This window comes from Orussus abietinus, unplaced genomic scaffold (assembly GCF_000612105.2).
Source record: "Orussus abietinus isolate OABI.00-Male unplaced genomic scaffold, Oabi_2.0 scaffold79, whole genome shotgun sequence".
NCBI lineage: Eukaryota > Metazoa > Arthropoda > Insecta > Hymenoptera > Orussidae > Orussus > Orussus abietinus.
The window spans coordinates 391,193-414,158 of NW_019394231.1; the positions used below are offsets into that span (position 1 = coordinate 391,193).

The window sequence follows — 22,966 nt, forward strand, 5'->3', positions numbered from 1 at the left end:
ATTCGCCCTGGACAATGTCGACCAATATTGTTCTTTCAGGCTGTAGGAATTTGCGACTCGCGACAATCTTGGATTTGTATCGTCACCCTTCGAGGGCTGAGATCGCTTTTCCGATTTTCCCGAAGGAACAATTAGATATGAAAAATAAAAAACAGGGTAAATTCACGATTGAACACGGAGCCAGTTCGACATACGGGCGAAATTCGGCTGACCGTGCAGGCAATATTGGACCTAACGTCGCGCGCCTTTAGGCGCTCTTAGTAGCCAATTCGCCCTGGACAATGTCGACCAATATTGTTCTTTCAGGCTGTAGGAATTTCCGACTCGCGACAATCTTGGATTCGGACCGTCACTCTTCGAGGGCTGAGATCGCACTTCCGATTTTCCCGAAGGAAAAATTAGGTATGAAAAATAAAAAACAGGGTAAATTCACGATTGAACACGGAGCCAGTTCGACATACGGGCGAAATTCGGATGACCGTGCAGGCAATATTGGACCTAACGTCGAGCGCCTTTAGCCGCTCTTAGTGGCCAAAGAGTTAATTCGCCCTGGACAATATCGACCGATATTGTTCTTTCAGGCTCTACGACACTTCGAATTGTTCGAAATCAATTTCGCGTGCAGAATCGTTGCGATAAGGGGTAGGAAGGCCATATTTGAATCTAAGAGGTTACGACGTCGGAATCTAATAGGTGCAAGGCGATTGATAACGCAATCGACTGTTGACAGTGTATGTATGCAAAGACCTGCCGACTATAAAAGCTCGAGCGTTTTATTCTCGAGAAGTCAGTTCGCAAAATAGACTCGCAAGATGAGACCTCACTTGTTGGCCCTGCTCGTCGTCGGCGTCGCAGTCACCTGCGTCCTCGGGAGATTGGTATGAAAATCGGGAAAAGCCGATTATATTCACATTTTCGGCAAATTTCTGGTTACTTGGAATAATTTTAATAAATATAGTACGATTAGTACGTCACTTATGTAAGGAAAAGCTAATAATGAAACTGTTTCATCTCTCGCACCGCGGGATGTGGATGACCAACTCGCGATTCAAATTGATAAGGACACGGTGAGTCATTTTTGACAAATGTCAAAGCTGACGGTGAATGATTTGACGTCATTGTTACACAATGTAAACATTTATTTATGCAGGAGTTCCACCCACACGATGATCCGGATGTGTCGTCCGTCGAAATTCCGGGGCGACGTCAACAGGTGAGTTACTTGTCACTCTAATTAAATGAAAGTATTCCCAATTTTTATTCATTTCAAAATTTACATATTATTAATTTCTTTTTTTAAGCGCTATCGAGCGGCGGGCGCAAGAAAGGCGAAGGATGTGAGTAATGTGTATAATTTTTCATGAATCTTCACGTTGTATAACAATGTTGCTCGACTTTCGTCTAGGATCTCGATGAGGATGTACTGAAGGCGAAAAGGCGCCAGGTGAGAAATTTCCCAAAATCAATGTTTAAATATCAGACGTATCTTCTTTAAAAAATAAATAATTTCGAAATTTCCTTTTTCATTCCTTTGCATCGCTCGATTTTTTTTTAGGAAGTCGAGGACGATGGACTGAAGGCGAGAAGGCGCCAGGTGAGAGATTAAGTTTTAAAAAAGTTCTTAAATATTAATCATGTCGAATTAAATAATTAGATAATTTTGCAAATTTTTCAAAACGTTTCTCTGTAATATTCAATGTTTGTTTAGGAAGTCGAGGACGATGGACTGAAGGCGAGAAGGCGCCAGGTGAGAAATTAAGTTTAAAAAAGTGCTTAAATATTAATCGTGTCGAATTAAAAAATTAGATAATTTTACAAATTATTCAAAACATTTCTCTGTAATACTCAATGTTTGTTTAGGAAGCTGAGGAAGATGGACTGAAGGCCAGAAGGCGCCAGGTGAGAAATTAAGTTTAAAAAATGGCTTAAATATTACTCGTGTCGAATTAAAAAATTAGAATATTTTGCAAATTTTTCAAAACGTTTCTCTGTAATACTCAATGTTTGTTTAGGAAGCCGAGGAAGATGGACTGAAGGCCAGAAGGCGCCAGGTGAGAAATTAAATTTAAACAAGTGCTTAAATATTAATCGTGTCGAATTCAAAAATCCGATAATTTTGCAAATTCTTCAAAACGTTTCTCTGTAATACTCAATGTTTGTTTAGGAAGCCGAGGACGATGGACTGAAGGCGAGAAGGCGCGGTGAGAAGGTAGGCCAGATGAGTAATTAATCTTAAAAAAAAAAGTGTCTAAATGTTAAACGTGCCAAATTTAAAAATCAGATCAATTTGAAATTTTTCAAAACGTTTCTCTGTAACAATCAATTTTTGTTTAGGAAGCTGAGGATGATGGACTGAAGGCGAGAAGGCACCAGGTGAGTAATTAAACTTCCAAAAAGCGTTAAAATGTTAAACATGTCAAATTAATAAATCAGATAATTTTGAAATTTTTTGAAACGTTTCTCTGTAATTTTTGTTTAGGAAGCCGAGGATGAGGGACTGAAGGCGAAAAGGCGCCAGGTGAGTAATTAACCTTCAAAAAAGTGTTTAATTATTAAACGTGTAAAATTTAAAAATCAGTACATTTTGAAATTTTTTAACACGATTTTCTATAATGCTCAATGCGTTTGTTTAGGAAGCAGAGGATGAGGGACTGAAGGCGAAAAGGCGCCAGGTGAGTAATTAACCTTAAAAAAAGTGTTTAATTATTAAACGTGTAAAATTTAAAAATCAGTACATTTTGAAATTTTTTAACACGATTTTCTATAATGCTCAATGCGTTTGTTTAGGAAACCGAGGATGATGGACACAAGGCGAGAAGGCGCCAGGTGAGTAATTAACCTTCGAAAAAGTGTTTAAATATTAAACATGTCAAATTTCAAAATCAGTACATTTTGAAATTTGTTGTGACCTTTTTCTGTAATGCTGATTTTTTGTTTAGGAATCCGAGGACGATACCCTGAAGGCGAGAAGGCATCAGGTGATTAATAACTCTCAAAGAAGAGAATATATTTCAATATTAAACGTGTCGCATTTAAAAATCTATTAAATTTGGAATTTCCCTGTATCGTTCCATTTTTGTTCAGGACCTTGAGGACGTTTCCTTAAAAGCGAGGCGAAGGCAACGTCCGGTGAGTAATATCCTCTAAACTATATATAAATATAAAAGAATTTTGGAATATTATTAATTATTTTCTATTTTAATTATACAAACTTTAAATCATACATTTGGAATATCGCAGATTTTTATTAATATTTTTTCACGCTAGGTACCAATCTCGGGGAAGGCTCACAAGGTTCGTAATTGTTAACCGTGACGGTGAAAATACGAAAACAAAATGGATGGTACAAGTAAAGGAGTACTTAAGGATTTTATTATTTTTCATACAGGGTAAGAGGGGCAAACCGCTGAAGCTCGATTCGGTAAGTAAACATTGCGAATATAGATAAGAAAAAAATTCCGAAATTTTGTTAAACATTGATAGGTCCTTTTAACATTAATTAAGTATATGTGCGTCGTTCATGAAACATATTATGCAATTTTTTTGTACAGCCTTCCTCCAAAGATAAATCGTCCTCGGAGAGCGACAGCCTAGTGAGTAATTTTTCCCCCTAAAAAGTTGCAAATCTCTAAACGTTGCAAATTAACGATCCTTTCGTACGATGTTAAATAATTATTCTCCAATTTTTCTTGCGCAGAATTCGGACGAATTAGTGGAAGCCGATGTGAGTAGCCTTCGAAAATGAGTCGCAATTAATTAAACAATAATCCCTGTATAATTTGTCAAAATCTCTTCTACACCACTAAAGAAAGAGACTCACTATTTAATTCGACCTATTTCCTTTCTTTCTTTATTCAGGAACCGGCTGTACGTGGTCATCAACATTTGAAGCGACAGCAAAAACTGTAGACGGAAGTGACACAATGAAATCACAAGCGGAAGTGACAAATGAAATCATTTGTTAAGGGGAAATAAAATTAATCAACTGACACATTCGCAGTAGAAGGAAAGAAATATACCGATTCGAGTGAGTTCTCTTCTCGAAATGCTGTTCTACCGATCTAAGATTGAATTAAAGTAAACGACTAAAAAAAAAAAACTGAATTTTCGAAAATAATCAATTAACCCTTCACCCGTCTCTTTTATCCAAAGCACTTTAAATAAGAGTACATACTACACACTTGAAATTCAAGGAAGGAATTTTGGAAATTCCTGCAAGGAAAAATCGAAACCGCGAGATCCACGAGCAGGAGAAAACTTGCGAAAAAGGGTAAAAAAAAAGAGAGAAAGAACAAAAAAGTTACACAGGGTCGTAATTGAAAACCGGAGGGTAACTACCCGCGATTCGCGGGGGGTCCTCCGGGATTGCACTTTGTAGCTGCAGTGAAACTTTTTAGTGCCGGCAACTAAATCGACGGAAGTAGCTCAATCTCCATAAAGTCAGCGCAGAGTCGTTTCGCATGGGAGGCAAAAAAAAGGATTTCGCCGGCCATTTTGCCGTTATCCTTCGATTTGGATTAATATCGGCGCGGTGGAAGATGTAAAATGGAAGAAGAAAAATAGAGGCCCGGAAAGGTGGTCGAGATTTACGGCCCAGGTTGACACAACAATTGGAATTTTTCACGACTAACTGGCCGAGCAAGAATGGCCTCGCTTTGTCATGCAACTTCCACGTGTACTTGTCAAGGATCGGACCAAACAAGGAGGTAGAATTTTGCTAAAAATGAAGGAGTAGAGGCGAAGATGCAGAATACGGAACATTTTTTGTTTTGCAAAGTCCTGAAATTTTCCTTTGTCCCAGTGACGGTAGAAATTCAGAAATGGTACCAAAACCTCGACATTGATCCGACTTAAAATGAAAATCGTCCCCCAGCAAAAATGAGTAAAATTGGCATTTGACTCAAAACATTTTTTTCCAAAGTTCTGAAATTTTTCCTTTGTCCCAGTGATGGTAGAAATTCAGAAATGGTACCAAAACCTCGACATTGATGCGATTTAAAATGAAAATTGTCCCCTAGCAAAAATGAGTAAAATTGGCATTTGACTTAAAACATATTTTTCCAGAGTCCTGAAATTTTTCCTTTGTCCCAGCGATGGTAGAAATTCAAAAATGGTACCAAAACCGCGACATTGATCCGCTTTAAAATGAAAATCGTACCCTTGCAAAAATGAGTGAAATTGGCATTTGACTCGACGGCTATTTTTTCCAAAATCCTGAATTTTTCCTTTGTCCCAGGATGACGGAAAGGGGATGACGAGTTGCAGGGCGCCTCTCGGAGGGGTCTGCGGGAGGTCTATGGGGGTGGCGGCGTCGCAACGCCGCGGGGTTTACGGCCGGCGATTAATTGTCAAAATAACCGGACACGCGGAATCGTTTACCTCGCTATGGGCGCATTGTGTCCCCGTGGATGGAGGGGTGTACAACCCCGTAGGAATGTACGTTCGTCGACGTGGACATAATATACGGGGACAGTTACCGCACCCTTGCGATATATTACCGGGACGTAAGTGGTCCTGCGGGGGGAGGGGCCCGGGCCCGTTCCAGGGGGTTCCAATGGGGTTGCGGAAATTCTATACCGTCGTCTAAGGGTACAAAGAAAGAGAAACGAGCCGAACAAAAGGAATCGAAAACGCCCGACCCTCGAAACAACCCGCTCAAGCTTCCCGTTTGAAAAGTACCTAACCTCAAAAACAATAGAAAATAAATACCCTGGCGATAACAGGCACCTTAGACAATAATTCCAGCGTACCCACCCCTGTACATAGATATATATGTACGTAAAAAATAGTAATTCCTTCTTAGGGGGCTGAAAATGAGGACAATAGACCGAGGAGAAATCGAGGCCGCGGAAATCGCGAGGAGGCTCCTCCGGGGCGGAATAATGGCGGCGGAAATCGATCCGCAAAGTACTTCCCGATGGCCGATTCGCCGAGTGCGAGATTGCGTTCCCGCAGCGGAATCGTCGCGGGGTTGCGGTTTATCGTCGAGGGCCCCGTAAACGGGCCGTTGTCGCCTTTAAGCGCCTCCTGGAGTATCAACCCCGAAGTGGGCACCGAAAGGGGTGGCGTCCGGGAATCGGGACGCCAATGGCGATCCTCGGAAGAGGAGAAAAAGGAAGGAAATGGAAAACGGGCCGACGAAAACCGCGGAGAAATGGGTCGCGAGGAGAGTTTAGGGGTGCCGGAGGGGGCGGCCATTCCGTCGCGGAATTCTTTACCAGCGGATATCGTAATGGAGGCGGTATCACTCCCCGAAGAAAGGAGGAGAGACCTCAAAGAGGAATTTATCTCCCGGACAATTTCCCCCGAAGGGTTGAATTCTCACCCCGAAAACATGGAAATGAAATATAAGGCGAGGGTCTTACGTCGAAACGAGTTAAGGGCTTGCAATGGGGAGTTGGGTTTTCTTTTTTTTTTTTTTCTTATGGGGAAGTTTCGGGGGGAATATGTATCGGATAGCTCGCGGAAAGGGGGTTGTTAAGTGTCGGGTTGCGGCTCGTTTAGGGCTAGTAAAGTCATAATGGCCGTGGGGGATGATGCCGACGAAATGACCCAAACTCGTGTTTTACGGGGCGAAATTATACGGGGCACGTTTCCTTTATGGGCGTCGGCGTCGCGACGCTGCCGCGGGGGTTGTTTCCGATCGCGCGACCACGGACTTCTCTATTTCAACGAAAAACCATAAACAAATACATTTCGACCCTGAATTCATGAAACGTCGGATTGATAGGGCGTACAAAATTCTGCAGAAAAAAAATTATAAATGCAGGAAAAAAAAATTATAAATGCAGGAAAAAAAATTATAAATGCAGGAAAAAAAATTATAAATGCAGAAGAGGCCGTTAAGACCCCCGCGGGGGTGAATTTCGAGGGTGGGATAGGGAGAGGACCGCCATCCGGCATTCTCGACGAGGATTCGCCCCGGAGGGTGGAGATTGGATCTCTCGCTCCAGGAGAGGGTCCTCTCTTGTTTGCCCTATTTTGCTTCGACGCGCGCGAGTTTTCCCGGCGGTCGAGCTCGTTCGAGATTTCCCGGGTGCTTTCCGCGGGAAAGCCCGAGCTTTAATCTACAGGATGCTACGTGAGGTGTTTGCGGTCGAACCGCCCTTATGCAGACGAGACCCCCCTCGAATCTCCGATGCATCTTCTGCGTCTTCCTCCTCCTTCGTCCTTCGTCCTTCGACCCTTCGACCCGCTGCAGCCATTTCTCTTCCGGCCGGGAAAATTTCCCCTTGCCCGGAAAACCTGAATTTTCAAGAAGGCCCAAATCCATCGAATCCTTCCGCGAGTTCGCCGAAAGAAATTCTCAGCCATTTGGAAATTTGATTTTCCGCAAACCGGGGCGGGAGGAAAATCTGAGGATGTCTTTTTCGTATTCATTTTCCTTGTGCGAAGTTTTCATTTCGTCTCCCGGTCTCCCTTGGATCTTCTTCCCTTCGGTCGTTCCGCTTTCGGCCGGGAATATTCAGACCTTGGAAGGACTTTCCTCGGGTTCTTCTTCATCTTTCCGCGTCCCCCTCCATCCATTTCCGCTTCCTTCGGGACGCCGCGGTCCCCGGAGTTGGCGGGAATCGTAAATTTGCAAAGCCACATCGGGCGAAAAGGACGACTCGCTTATGAAACTTCTCAGGGAGCCCGTAAATGAAATCGGTCCCATGAATCACGGGGAAAGTGTTTCCGAATACACTTTCCACCCCCGCACCCTTGCGATTCACCTCACGATTCGTTTATTAAAGTTAAAGGAAATTCGGTAGGGAATAGAAATCCGCGAGTGGATTTCTCGCTCCTTAACTTACGAATTCTTTCGCAAAATTCCGTACAAAGAATTCCAATCGGTACATTTCATTCCATTATTATTATTATTATATTATTCGCAATATTATTCCGTAAAAAGTTCATTTTGAATATACGCATTTCAACAAGCTGGAATAAAACGATCCGTCGTTTCATTTTATTAGTATTTCATTCCATTTTTCGCAATATTATTCGATAAAAAGTTTATTAAGAATTGAAGCATTTTAACAAGCTGGAATAAAATGATCCGTCGTTTCATTTTATTAGTATTTAATTCCATTTTTCGCAACATTATTCGACAAAAAGTTTATTAAGAATTCAAGCATTTTAACAGGCGGGAATAAAACAATCGATGTAAATCGATCGTTTTAGCGCGATAAATAAGATATCATTATAAACATTAATATCTGCCGAACTTTGAAAAAATTTCCCGAGCCCGAAATTTATCCATGGGGAGGATCCCTGAAATTCCTGGGTACGAGCACCCTCTCTTCCCTCGGGTTTGAAAACTCAGAAACCACCATCCCGCGGGCGTTGGACGATTCTGGATAAGCGGGATACGTTTTCCACCCCCGAAGAATTAGGCTAACTTTCCAGGCTCGTCGGTGCTCGGACTGCCGAGGACGCGTCGCGCCGTGATCCTTCGGGATGAGGAGTAATCCCGGGATTCGCGTGTCCTGGCAGTAATAAGCCAGAGGGCATCCCTATCTGCTTGGGTCAGGACTCCCCGGGATGTCCTGCGGAATTCCCCGCAGATTCTCCGCCCTTTTAAAGCGCCACTCGAATCGGCCGAAATCGAAATGGCCCCTTCGGTGAATTAGGTCTGGGAATCCTTCGGGAAGCCAGGACGAGAACCTGGAGGAAACGTAACCTTCCGTCGTTTCTGGCCCCGGGAGGATAGGCTTCCGCGTAAAGTCAGAGAAATTCCCGTCGACGGATCCGCGAAGAAGAGCCGGCATAAATTATCCCGAGGGAAGTCGGTAAATCCCGTATCGAGTGGGAGACTCGAGGGGGTCCCATGAATCAGGAGCGGGGCTCCTCTTCCCGAGGTCCCTTCGCCTCCTGGACCCCGGAGTCGACCTCGTAGGTGTTAAAGATGGCGGCGAGGCTCGTAAAACCACTCGGAGATCTCCTGTTCTCGCCTCTAAGTGGTCCATTCGTTTCAACCCTCGCCCTCCTGGCCCCCAGCAGTCATATTTCTCCGAGCGAGTTCGAGATCTCGAGGTCCCGCAATTCCCGCAATTCCCGCACGGAGACGTCCGGGGGTGCGTCTATCTCCGAGAGATACCGAGGGATGGACGAGCCACTCGCGGGATAAATTCCGCGGGATAACCCGATCCTCCGGGAGGACCTCTCTCGGAAGCTGCGAAATGAGCCATCTTAGGGCAATCGTCCTGCGAGTCCTGGGCGAATATCTCGAGACTGGTGGAAGCCATCCGAGGACGACTCCGGGCAGGATCTCGTCCTTGATCCCGAGGACGACAACCCTTTCGACGAGGCAAAAATCGTCCTGCGAGTCCTGGGCGAATATCTCGAAACTGGTGGAAGCCAAAAATCCGAGGACGACTCTGGGCAGGATCTCGTCCTTGATCCCGAGGACGACAACCCTTTCGACGAGGCAAAAATCGTCCTGCGAGTCCTGGCCGAATATCTCGAGACTGGTGGAAGCCAAAAATCCGAGGACGACTCCGGGCAGGATCTCGTCCTTGATCCCGAGGACGATAACCCTTTCGACGAGGCAAACCAAGCGAGACGGTAATCACGCGTCATTAGGATCGGAGCACAATGCCAGGACGCGATTTCCGGATGCCACCCTGTTTTCCACCGGGCATTGTTTAACGCTCCTTAGGGCGATGTCCTTCGGGAGGAGCAATCGGTGCACTTTTCTCACGGCCCGATGACTCCGTTGTACGGGGGACCCTTAAAACTGTCCCGAAGGATCGAAGGTCCTGTCCACCGCCCGGAGGATTCCGGGGACCCGCTCAGTTTCTCAAGCTCGAGGAAATAAAAATAAAGGGAAAGGTCGAGAGGAAATGAGAGAATAGGGAAGGAAGGAAAAAAAAATGAGAAAAGAGCGGAGCTCTCAAATCGCAGCCTCGAAGGCGTAGATGCGATTCGAGCATTACGGACGAGAACGAGAACGAGTCTCGATAAATAAGGGAATAACCCTTGTAGCACGAAATATATTTTTAAATGTTTTCTTGAAATCTTTGCGACAGATTTTGTTAAGATATCTTGTGGATTTCATTTGAAGATATCTAAAATCTTTGTGGAAAATCACAATGACATATTTAGCTTGAATAATTTATGAACATATAATATATAAATCAAAATATATATATATCAAAAAGCACAACCCTCGCGAATAATAATTTCTTTTTTATTCGGGACGACCCTCAGGCACCATCGCTCAAAATAAAGAAATCATTTGTTAAGGGTGGGATCTAACATGTCCCCGATTTCCCGGATTTCGGGAATAAACGACGGAGGATATTGTAATCCTTGACAGGGAAAGACAAATGACAGATAGGAAAAAGAAATATTAAATATTGAATGTAACAAATGTATCACTAAATGTGAATCGTTTTGTTCATTATGATTAGTAGAAAGAAAAATTGTAAAAATTCAGGATTACTTTTCGCGTTTCGACATTTTCCCTACCGGGTAGTAACTTTTTCCCGGAAAATCGCGGAGGTTAAATATGAATTATTTCGTTCATTATGACTTGTAGAAGAAAAAAAAAAATTTTTTTGAAAAATTCAGGACTACTTTTCCCGTTTCAGCATTTTTCCTACCACGCAGGGAGAGCTCCCTTTATGTTGGGTAGTAACTTTTTCCCGGAAAATCGCGAGGGTTAAATATGAATTGCTTTGTTCATTATGATTAGTAAAAAGAAAAACTGGAAAAATTCAGGACTCCTTTTCGCGTTTCGACATTTTTCCTGCCACGCAGGGAGAACTCCCCCTGTCTCGGGTCGTAATTCTTTCCGGGAAAATCGCGGGGGGTTATGGAGGAACCCCGCGAGAATACGCAACAAGAGTTTACATATTGTTTCGGGAGAGGTTAGGATATCGCCTCCCGGTCCTGTAAAAGCGTCGCGACGGACGCGGATAGCGCGAGGGGTTGCAACGATTTCGACGGGAAGGGGGATGAAGCTCAATATGCCGGGATTTCTGGGGGAGACGGGATAGGGATGGACTTACACGCGTCGAATATAAATGCAGTTATTAGAAACGTTAAAGGTCCCGAAAGTAGGACCGTGTCGGAGCTTCGAAATATCCGGATATCCGGATATCCCGAGGGTGGGGATAACGCGGAGTCCTGGAATAACAACGGGATCGGGTGCATAAACTCCCCCTGGAGGTCTCATTTTTAACGTCTCGTGCAATTCAAGATTAAGAAAAAAAAAAATGCAACGATAATACATATATATGTTACAGTGAAACACCGAAATCTGGAGAATGTCGACTTACACCGGTAAATGTTGACATTCACCGGTGTGTGATTGTCGACACACACTGGAGAGGGTCCGAATGTACAACAATGTAATGAAATATTCGATCTTTCACCGACGTATTTGGTATCTGTTGACATTCACCGGTGAAAGTCGACATTCTCCAATTTCGGTCATTCGCCGTAACATATATATATCGCAATTTTTGGAGTAATTATATTTCTGAATTTTTTTTTTTCTTCAATTAAAGATCCTTCAGGTCTGGAAATATTTCGACTGATACGGAGATTTGGGGAAGAATTTTGATAACCCGGCAATCCCAAACACTCTCCAGAAGTTCTCCCTCGTCTTCCTCCTGTCGAAATGACATTCCCTCGGGATGCTCCGTCGCCGGGGGGGGAGGGAATTCGAAATTCCCCGTCGTTGCTCGACGGCCATTTCGGGAGTGCGCTGTTAGCACCAAAAATATCCCAAGTATTCGACCCCATTAGACGGGCACCACCCTTCCCGCGGGACCCGGGACAATCAGTGCCCCGAGCTCCCGAGGGAACCCTGTTGCTCCGTTTAGTCCCGATTTTCCGTAGATTCCGAGACTTTTCGACGACTTTTCCCGGACCCTCCCCCGTCCCGAATTAACCCCATCTTCCCCAAAAATTGGGAGAAAGGGGGAACAAATCGCATCCCGAGAAACACGTAGAATTCATAAACCCTTAATTTCCCTTTCCGAAATTCCGCATTAAGCCTCCTCGATCGAAGGATCCCGGGAAATTCAATCCGCGAGATCCCAGGGAATAATTGGCGAGGACGAGGAGAGCCGCCCCTAGGAGGTCCTGATCCCTCAGGATCGCCTCTCTAAGCCTGGGAATATGAATACAATTCGTCGCCGAAGTGAATTCCCCCTGGCCAATTATGCCTCCGAAATCCGCCCGTTTCCCGTAATTCTCATATTTAACATATATAATACAACTTGGAAATTGATTTTGAAGGAGTTCAATCCCCTAAAAAAAAAAAAGGGAAAATAAATAAATGGAAGCGGGGTGAAGGAAACCTCGATAAGGGACAGTCGCCACGAAGGAAAGGACTCGTTATCTCCATTAGAAGGGTACATCGTCCACAAATCACGACATCGTTCCCCGTGGAGGGATGATCGATCTTCCGGCAGGGGTGGACTCTTTTTTTCCGCCGGTCCGGGAAATTCATTGGCCACGGGCAGAGGATTTTAGCGTCGCCCGAGGGATTTCAGGGGTTAAATGTCCCTAGACGTTCCCAGACGCGGATCGAACGCGAAGGGCCTCTCGTCTGGTGCATAAGGTGGGACACATCCAGGATCCAGGATCCAGGATACGGAGGACTTAATCCCGGGACTGGCACGAGCCCAAACACGGCCGGAAGCCCTTAGAATATTACCAAAGGGTGGAGGGGAGGATTAACGCGAAGGGGTAGGTGGGTTAACTCGCGGGCGAAAAAGGGTGGCCAGGAATCCCCGGAAAGACTCCTCGTGTCCGAAAAGAGGGAACGGAGCAACAGGGCTCCCGAGGGATCGCAAAGGCCAAGGGGTTCAATGGGCTCGAAGGGGTTAAAACGGTCGTCGCGGTGCCTCGGGACCCACGATAAATTTCCCAGATTCCGGGCGGAGCCCTTAACCCTTCTCTTTCCATTTTTTCCAACCCCCACACGTCGAAGAAGCCGCGAAGGGTTGCGGAGATCCAAAATTCGGATCTCTCGCCCTGGCCTCCTGCTCTCGAAACCGAGGCTCGACCGATTTCCATTTAAGGTGAAGTGAAACATCCTTCAAATCAGTCGATTCGAATACAACACTTTTTTTTAAGGGTATTAGACCAAACTGTCCGAAACTTTGGCACATCACTCCTGATCAGCTAAGAATTGTCCTGACACATTAAAAATTTTTCAAAGAAATTTTTTAACTCAGTCCAGACCAGAACCAAAATGCCGTCGAGCTCTCATATTTCGATCGATATACAATTATCGAAGGCTCTGATATGAGAATCGAAAGGGTCAGGACAATTTTACGACAATTTAGAACACTCCGGTAATCAATGAACTTGCATTTGAACGGGATAAAGGCAAAAAAAGTGTTGTATGCGCTTCTTTGCTAAAACGATGGTAATACGAGGTCTCGGAGTGAAAATTTAATTGACCTGGAAATCACAGATGGCGCAGGGGGTCCCTCTGCAGTCAATTAGGGCCTCAGAAAGCTTGAATCCAGAGGATTTCTGGAGTTTTACTTCGATTTCTTTATAATTATTGTACGAAAACGACAGGTGGAATATGCCTTTCGGTACAATACCCAATATAATTCGACCCAGCTGTCAATATAAAAACCAAAGTCCACAACGTAGGCATTTAGAAAAAACTTCTTTATCGACGTCGATCAAGTTCCTCGACGTGTTTCACTTCACCTTAAAGCGCGGTACTTAAAAAGAACCTCAATTGTTTCTTAAAAGTCCCCGGTAATTTTGTAAATGATTATGAAAATATCTTGAAAAAAAAAAAGGAAAAAAATTCCTGGGATCACCGAGCGGTCTCAGAGTTGAGAAGTTGAGGAAATCTTTCCGGAAGGTAGTGTCCCCGAAGTGGCGGGAAAATCGGGCAATAAAAGATTCACTTTCCACCCCCCTTGGGGGAGGACCCGATAAAGGCGCTTCCTGCACCTTCCTCGGGGAGAGCCTCGAGGATCGCGGGAAAGCTGGAAAAGTTGGCCGCAATGGCGGCCTCCTGGCATTACTCTCAGTGGGTTAAGCCCCCCGGTCTCGGAGGGAAAACAATGGGGAGCGGAAAGTCTCCCCGAAAGCCGCGTCCAGAGCCAGGGCGAGGCACCCGGGACGGCGGGAACTTGGGCCGCGTCTTCGGGACGTCGAGAGCGCCCCCCACGTCCGAGGACTTACCGCCGGGATTTGAATAACTTCCACGGGGGATTTCATTATTATGACCGAGGCACCTGCCGAGGAGCTTTACCCCCTGCCTAATTGTTTGAATATGAATCAGTCTTCGGCGCGGCCCTACCAGGGAGGCCACTTCCGGGGAACATCGCCTCCTCGTGTCGTTCCTTTTTCTCGCATTCTCTCTAATCACCCTCATCGAGCAAAGCCCACTTCTCGGCTCCCACTTTATTTCCTCAATTCTCCCAAAATGGAGAGGCGACATCCGACAATTACACCGCGATCAATTGCGACCTAGAATTCTCGAGGTAATTCATTAAGGCGGTGCGCAAGTTGCGTGATGAGGTCTCGTTTATGAAACTTTTCTCCGAACTGAGTGCACTGGATCATTTATAATTTGACAATGCGAATAAGCTATAAGGAAGGTCCTTACACCCATACAATTTCAATATTTTTTTTTAAATCGGTTTATTGATGTTTTCAAAATTTCTTATAAAAAATGGAAATTTCATGAGTTTCAGGATCTATATCAGGGTCTCCACCTCCACGGTGTAAAATTCCAAACGACTCGGTACGCCCAGTTCGTGAAAAAGTTTCATGAAAAATTTACCTATCCCATTAAGGTGATATAAAAGTGTAATACATACATACGAAAAATTCAAAATATTAATATTACTTTTCTCCAAACTGGGTGCACCAAATTATCTAACACTTTAACACGTGATCCGCTCTAAGGAATAACGCGCTGCCCGTGAGATATAATTTTTCGAAAAATAAAAAAATTCCTTTTTTTGGTTGGCATACGAAAAATTCAAAATATTAATAAAACCTTTCTCCAAACTAGGTGCACCAAATTATCTAAAACTTTAACACGTGATCTCCTCTAAGGAATAACGCGCTGCCCGTGAGATATAATTTTTCGAAAAATAAAAAAATACCTTTTCTTGGTTCTTATCCGTGACAAGTACATTTTTTTTTTTCGAAAAAATAAATTTCACCAGCAGCGCGTTACTCCTCAAAGCCTCCATAATCACGTGTTACTTTAAGACAATTTGGTGCACCCAGTTAGGAGAAAAATTTCGCAAATATTTTTACTTTTTGGTATGTACATATATATCACACTTTCACATCCCCTTAATTCTCCAATACTCTTGCGGACCGAGCACCTGCGCTTTTAATTACGGATTTAATATCCCGGCGCCCCTCGAGTCTTTGGATCAATCTTCGAAAATTATTAAAATCTTCGCTGGATAACGATCGCTCGATCCAAAAGGATTTCAAATGCAGGAGGGGGCATTTAACTGACAATCGGGTGGAGTAATTCGCGCCGGCTCGAGGTACCCCCGATGTAATTGCTCCGTTTAACGCCGCCCGAAGCCGGCCTAATGTGAATTGGCTTTAATCGCTGGAACGTGATTCGACGTTTCTCGTCGGTGCGGATTAAAGTCCGTTTCCGTGCATCCGGTAGAATGGCACATCCGTAACGACGTAGTCGCGATATCGCTTTAATCGTCGCCCCAAGACGTCGCGACGCCCCTCGACGACTCCCAAAAGGCGTTTCCGAATAATTTGAAAATTCCGCCTAACCGTGTCGATCATAATATCGTGTCGATCCGTGTACTCGAAAAGTCCATTTCGAATTTGATCATGAACAATTGAACGTAAAATACGTGATCTACCACCGATATCGAACAAATTGTTTAAAAAATTCGTACACTTTTAGGACACAAGCTTGCAGTAAAACTATAAATTTTACGTCTTAATAGCGAACCAGTATACATTTATTATAAAATTATAAGTAAATTTACAATTTTATAACCTCGCGGGTGTAATTCCNAACAGAAATGTTATAAAATTATAATATTTTTTTCTTAACAGTGCACTATCAGATAGGATGGTGGAGGGAATCTTTCGTCGACTCGGTTCTCCTGGAGGGAATTTTTTTCTTTTTTTTTTTTCTTTCTTGTCCCACCAGTCACGACTCTTTCCGTGTCAGTCACTCTTGACGGACTCACGCTTCGGTCGCGTGACACGAGAGGGAGGTCGAGGCGGAAGTAAGGTCGATAAATCTGGAGACGTTCTGCGTCAACGAGTCGTCAGCCGCGAAACAATGATACCTAGGGAACGGGAAAGAGAGATAAATCGAGGAATCGACCTGACGACCTGATACCGAGGTCGACCTCGTCGATCGGTTCCTCGAGACACCTCCAGCCCTTATCAGGTCGAAAGGAGGCCTCGAAGAGGGGCTCCTCTGGAGGACCGAAATTGCCTCGTCCTTCCTCGAGTCAGACCCAGGGTAGACCCTCGAGAACCCATTACCGAGGCATTATCGTCCCTCTAATTCGCCGTGGGATTATTTCAGGATTAGATTCGACTCCTAGCCGATCTTTCGATTCCCGCGAGTCGCGGCAAAGGGTGCCTCGACTTCGAGGGGGGGTGCTTACCAATTATGGAAACGTCAGGGCATTATCGCCACCCACTATCGGCGGTTAACTCCCTTTAATCTCCAGTTAACCCCGGAGAGAGGGCGAACTTCCTCTCGGTGTCGTTTCCTTTTAGGAAAGGGAAATCTACGTTTCAAGGTACGGGACTTATAACCCCATGTGTTAGATTTAATTTTAATGAAAATATGCTATCTGAATTTCGGGGGAATTTTAAGGGCTTTTTACTGACGAAGGAAATTTCTCGATACTCGAAGGGAAGCCATTTGCGTTGAAATAGCGTTTTTAAAGTACCTTACACATCGAATCCTCGAAGCCTACTGGTCGAGAGCTCGGCGAAGCGCGGGAGGAAGAAGCGCCACCGCGTGGCGCCATCTCCCGTCGAGCGGCGGAACCCGCGAGCCGCCTTGCGGAGGTCGAATCGATAAACCGTAGGGACCTGTTTTAACGACTGCATCTACCGGGTCGCCCATTAAACGTACATTTATAAATTCCACTCCGAGGAAAGAGTTCCAGCTAATCGAGACTCCTCGGAACGTTCCGCCGTATAAATTTTATTATATATAATTCCCAGGAATAAATGATAAATGGAGGGGCCATTGCCCTTCCCTAACGCGATCGGCCGGAAATATCGAGATCGAACGAAAGGAATTATGCAAAATGACCCCAGGAAAAGCTGCTCAAGTCCTGGGAAATTCACCGAAGTTAAATTAGGACCACTCCTCGTGATTTAATAATCCATTGATATTATTCATGCGATTCTAAATCCACGGTTAAAATTAACCAATTTCTTCCGGATTATCGGGACAGTCTTCGTGTTCGCTTCGGAGAGATTGTCTAAAATTCAGCAGAGGCAATCGGTCATATTAAGCCCCGAAAAAGCGTTCCACCTCTCGGGCATTCCTTTAAATCCCCCGAAAAAAAAAAAAATATATATACACATATAAAACAAAAAAGAGTAAGGACCCCGCCTTTGACTCCGCGTGGAAATTTATCGGAGCGAAAAACGCCGTTCCAGAGGAAGCAGGAGATAAAGGGAAATAAAGAGAGGGAAGAGAGGGAGGGAGGAAAAATCGCGGAATCGGGCGAGTGCACAAAGGAACGGGAACGTTTAAACAAAAGAGTCGCCACTTGTAAAGTCCTCGGACGGGGGGCGGAAGTAAAAAAGCTTTTCAATTATTGGAGTGACCCCCACCCACCGGGTTGCATTCCGGTGCATCCGCGATTGTCCGCTCGCGGTAGCAATTTCACCGAGTCAATCGTCCTTGCGGAACGATCGATCCGACCGGCTCCGATTTTGCCGAAACAGATGCCCACCAGAGAGGAGGGGAAAGGAAAAAGAAAAAAAGAAAAAAAAACATGGGGAGAGCCACGGGATATAATTAAATTCCCGGGGAACATCCCGGGACGAGAGAGGGAGAGGAGGGAGCATCTTCAAAAGTGAGAAGTCGAATGGAAATCGGAGAGGAAGGGAAAATTCGAAAATTGGAAAGCAGGTGGGAGGGTAGCGCTGAGTTCACGAATGGGACGATAAATAATGCAAAGTGGTTTATCGTTTAAAAATAAAATCATTCCCATAATTAAATTCCCGGGACGCGAGAGGGAGAGACGAGGGAGCATCTTCAAAAGTGAGAAGTCGAATGGAAATCGGAGAGGAAGGGAAAATTCGAAAATTGGAAAGCAGGTGGGAGGGTAGCGCTAAATTCACGAACGGGACGATAAATAATGCAAAATGGTTTATCGTTTAAAAATAAAATCATTCCCTGGGACTAGGCTGGATATGTTGATGAAAAGTATACGATTCATTTAGACCGTCAAGGTAGAGTGAAAAATGATTAATTAAATAAGCGAGGCCTAGTACGATCGGCCGGCCGTGGATTTTTTCCGAAAAGGGGCGCGGAAAAAGCGGGGATCCCGACGAGTTAATTAAATTCCCAGCGACCGGTCCTGGGGGAGGAAAAAAGCTCGCGGGAGGAGATTCCGGAAAAAAAAATTCCTGGGAAAGGGTAACCCTCGGCCCGTTCGACGAATAACCGAGGAAGAGGTACACCATCAGAGATTTCCTTCCCATTTTTTTAGGAGTGACAAATAGATACGAAAGAAGGGGAAATGAAACGTCGGAGGTGTTAATTAGTCGAGAACGAGGGCGAAGGGAAAAGTTCAAGATGGCCGCGAGCGATATCGATAAGGCGGTCGGTGAGCTTTTTCATTTTATCCTGCTGCAACGCCCTTAAGGATCGGTGCACAATTCTTCAAAGTCGGGCCACCCCTTTTGGCATGTCGGAAGCTCATAATTCTACGGCGATGTATTAACGTCGCGTTAGCTACGCGATATCTGACGAATGCGTGCACGCGCTCGGCTTATCACTCGGCCCTGCGCGTTCGAGCACGCGAAACCGGAAAATTGAGAAGGGAAGTTCGAAACTCGACCCACTTTCCGATTTTCCGGCCCCGATGAGGAGGCGCCGCAAGTGGAGCAATTTCGGTATCGGCATTCAAATGGCTCGATCGAGGGAAAATCGAGAGCGAGCCCCGAAGTGCGGCGCTTTCATGGAAACGGGATAATTTACCTCTCCGCTTGTCCGAATTAAAAAAAAAAAAAATCGACCACTTCGATAATTTGCGGTGAAAAGTCAAGGATTTTCTCATCATCGGCGTCCCATTTTGATAGCAGGGAACCTCGGTTCGTGAATACATTAAATACGGCGTCGAGACATCTGTAACCGGGTTAAAGAGAGAATATAAATGTGTAATATGTTCAGGTGAATTAATGATTTTCTTACGTGGGAAGAATGAAAAATGTTTAACGTGGTAGTCGGGTAGAGGGGATCGCAGGCGCGGTGGGGGTGCGGGTATAAAAGGACGCGCCGGACGGCGGCGCTCGCAGTAGCCTGAAGGCGGTCGTGGAGCGAGGACGTCTTCGAGGTCGTATGTCACGGAATGGGCGCCCGTGCACGTACGTATACATTTTACCTAGGTATCTTCTTTCAACGTCGTCTGACGTGAACGTTATTAAATGTAAGCCCAAAAACTGTGTTCATACGCGACGAATGTACCTTCAATAAATAATTTGGAATTTCTCGCATTTCTTCAATACCCTGAATACCACCTCCTCCATCCAATCTTAAAACCGCCTGAACTTTCACCCGTGAAACGTAACGCGGAGAGCCCGATGCGCATGCAAATGCGGAGTACATATCGAATGTGCACGTGCTCACGCACCGGCACCTCTCACGCACCCTGGTGATCCATAACACTGTCAAGGGTGTGCACACCCCTGCGACCGAGTCCGGTCTTCATTTTCGAGGGGCGAGCCTAAAGCCACTGTCCACACGAGGGCGACAGAAAAGTCACGGATCCGAAAGTCCCATGCTTTCAAGCTGCATTCGTGTGTCCCGAGAGATAGGATCACGACACAAGATTAGTGCCCGCGACAAATAGAGCAAATTTACATACGTCCCCCAAAGGGGCTGACCCTTTTGTTAACTCTTAGGGTAAACATTGGAATATTGGACGAGAGACTTAATTACATTGACTTTGGTGACTGGCAGGACTAACAAAATCCAGGAAAATCCAACCAGGACTGGAATTTCCCTGGTCACCCTGTCAGGAAAATCCTGGGAAGCCTCGTAATCGCTTCCTCGACTTTCTTGACTTATCCCAGAGGGATCCGTTAATTTTTCAAATTATTCTCTGGAATAATCCACTTCCTTCTGAATTGAATTCCCGACGTTTAGAGGCTCATTCAATTTTACCTGGGATCTAATTGCGCTAAGTTTTGCGAAGAAATGCAATGGAGCTAAGGAGGAGTGGAATCGATTACGGTCCCTGGAAGCGAAACCCAAGGAGAGGAAGGTCTCCATTTTCGATTCGCACGGAATGCAAATAAGGTGCTCACCCCTTTGGTCGGCGTTTCGGCAGCGCAATTATTCCCGGCAGCGCATAACCAGACGCGGAATTATGCGCCAGTCAATCATGTGCGTGCACCTGCTATATACCGCAGCGGCCGAAATACTTTTTCTTCCCGCCCGAGGAAAGATGAGGCAGAAAACAATTAACAAGAAATGCAGACCGCGCGATGAGCCGCCCGAAGCGTAAATAAATTTGGAGAAAGAAACATAAGTGTAAACTCGAGCACTTCGAGTAGTAGCCCCGTCGTAACAATCCTTAAAATCGGGGAAAATAATTGCGCGACTCGTTGCGACGTCATTCATCTCGAGTTTAACGTCGCGGTTACGGTGTACCTAACCTAATGAACCGTCTCGAGTAATTTCGGAAAATCGGGAGGACGGGTTAAATCTCTCCGGGATTCTCTCTCGGGTGCCGATTCGCGCATACGGACAAAGGAGACGGAATGAAACGCACGCCTAGAGGGATCCGAGGAAACGGGCCGCACAAAGGAATCGATTATCGCGGAGGCATGCGAGAGTTTCAACATTTATGAACCCGATCCGAAGTGGCGATTCCACAGAGGCGAGCAAAAACCGGGTGGGGATAAAAAAAAAAACAACAAAAAATAAAAGGGAAAAGGAAGAAGCGAAAACCGCGTCGCGGTCGAATCTTTATTCATGGGGAATAAACAAACCGCCGCGGAGAGGCCGCACCGCAGATACCGCACTGGGTCATTCGACCAGCTGCCGTTCGATTCCTATCGACCGATAATCGAGCATCGGTCAGCCTACGCTCAAAAGGAACGTTCTGTCCACTGGAAATAAAATCGACAAATCGATAAAAAGGCCGCGAGAGCGTTTTTCAGCATTTTAAGGTGAAGTGAAACACCCTTCAAATCAGTCGGTACGAATACAACACTTTTTTTTAAGGGCATTAGACCAAACTGTCCGAAACTTCGACACATCACTCCTGACCATCTAAGAATTTTCCCGGAACATTGAAAATTTGGATTTTTTAACAACATTTTTTAACTCAGCCCAGACCAGAACCAAAATGCCGTCGAGCTCTCATATTTCGATCGATGTACAATTATCGAAGGCTCTGATATGAGAATCGAAAGGGTCAGGACAATTTTACGACAATTTAGAACACTCTGGTAATCGATAAACTCGCATTTCAACGGGATAAGGGCAAAAAAAGTGTTGTATGCGCTTCTATGCTAAAACGATGGTAATACGAGGTCTCGGAGTGAAAATTTAATTGACCTGGAAATCACAGATGGCGCAGGGGGTCCCTCTGCAGTCAATTAGGGCCCCAGAAAGCTTGAATCCAGAGGATTTCTGGAGTTTTACTTGGATTTCTTTATAATTATTGTAGGAAAACGACAGGTGGAGTATGCCATTTGGTACAATATTCAATGTAATTCGACACAGCTGTCAATATAAAAATGAATGTCCGCAACGTAGGCATTTAGAAGAATCTTCTTTATCGACGTTGATCAAGTTCCTCGACGTGTTTCACTTCGCCTTAAATCCGAAAATTGTCGCGCCTTTCAATTATTACTTGCACTTGAGAAATTGATTGCCTCGCAACATGGTTAAGGATAATTCCCGGCCAATTTCCGAGGGCCCGTTCGAGAGGTAACAGTGGATCGCCTTGAAGCAATTATCTTCGTCCTGGGAAAAAAAAAGAAAAAATGGGAAAAAAGTGGGAAAAAAGGAAATGCGAGGAAATAACTCCGTTGCAACAATGTCGGCCTATTTTCCCGTAACGGCGACACGAGGGCCGTCACACCGGCTGGAAATCAACGAGACGAGACCATTTCCAAAAGTCGAACCTGCCGTCGAGTGGCTCGACAAAAGGATCGATTGTCGAGGCAATAAACAAGAGTTTTACGACAACCCATATGGGAGTAATAAAGCGTCCCGATGGCGGGCCCGGTAAACTCCGAGCGCGAAACGAAACGAATCATAAAATCGACATTTTTTTCCCCTTCTTTTTTCTCCTTTTCCCACCTCTTTCGACTTTTTTCCCCCCACGGCCTTCGAGCTCCCGGACGATATAATTACATTACGCGCAACGTTTAAGTAGTACCTAACCGTCGGTTGTGGGGCCCCTTTTTATTTAATTTTTTTCCCTTCATTTTGGGGAGGGATAAAAAGGACTTCTCGGAGGGCCAAGGAAAGAAAAAAAAAAATTGTGTAGAGGAGAGAGGCGGCTTTGCAGAGGAGAGGCAAAGGTCCGAGAGAGGAGGAGACGTCCCGAGGATCCTCCGAGGAGGAATCGTTATTTTGTCAGGAGGAGGATCCTTGATCCCCGTTTCAAGAGGACTTACTAGTAAGTCCCCTTCGACCGGACGTCCAGGAGGGGATTATACGTAGACGTAATCGACGAGCGATCCATCAGAAGGAATTCTCTTAATTCGTCCTGTCCCTGGTCCAATATCTCCTCCTGAATGGTCCTAGGACCAGGAATACCGAGACGCG

General features: G+C 45.2%; 2 protein-coding genes across 18 annotated transcripts in view; one reads left to right on the top strand and one right to left on the bottom strand.

Annotated features, from left to right (window-relative positions):
• The window catches only part of LOC105694763, a 211,105-nt gene that overhangs the window by 130,580 nt on the left and 57,559 nt on the right, over positions 1-22,966 (bottom strand). The gene's annotated exons all lie outside the window — the stretch shown is intronic.
• On the top strand, positions 739-4,104 carry LOC105694879 (vicilin-like seed storage protein At2g18540). Of its 17 annotated transcripts, none has more exons than XM_012415981.1 (21): positions 739-878; positions 1,062-1,067; positions 1,151-1,213; positions 1,302-1,337; positions 1,406-1,444; positions 1,556-1,594; positions 1,709-1,747; positions 1,861-1,899; positions 2,013-2,051; positions 2,165-2,209; positions 2,335-2,373; positions 2,480-2,518; positions 2,634-2,672; positions 2,788-2,826; positions 2,940-2,978; positions 3,085-3,129; positions 3,268-3,294; positions 3,389-3,421; positions 3,552-3,593; positions 3,698-3,724; positions 3,859-4,104. In XM_012415981.1, the coding sequence occupies exons 1-21, from the start codon at positions 813-815 to the stop codon at positions 3,907-3,909; spliced, it is 831 nt and encodes a 276-aa protein (XP_012271404.1). In that variant the 5' UTR covers positions 739-812; the 3' UTR covers positions 3,910-4,104. The 17 variants fall into 17 exon arrangements, with proteins under 17 accessions (XP_012271404.1, XP_012271403.1, XP_012271409.1 ...); XM_012415980.1 differs by having other exon boundaries at positions 798-878; positions 1,026-1,067; XM_012415986.1 differs by lacking the exon at positions 2,634-2,672 and having other exon boundaries at positions 798-878; positions 1,026-1,067.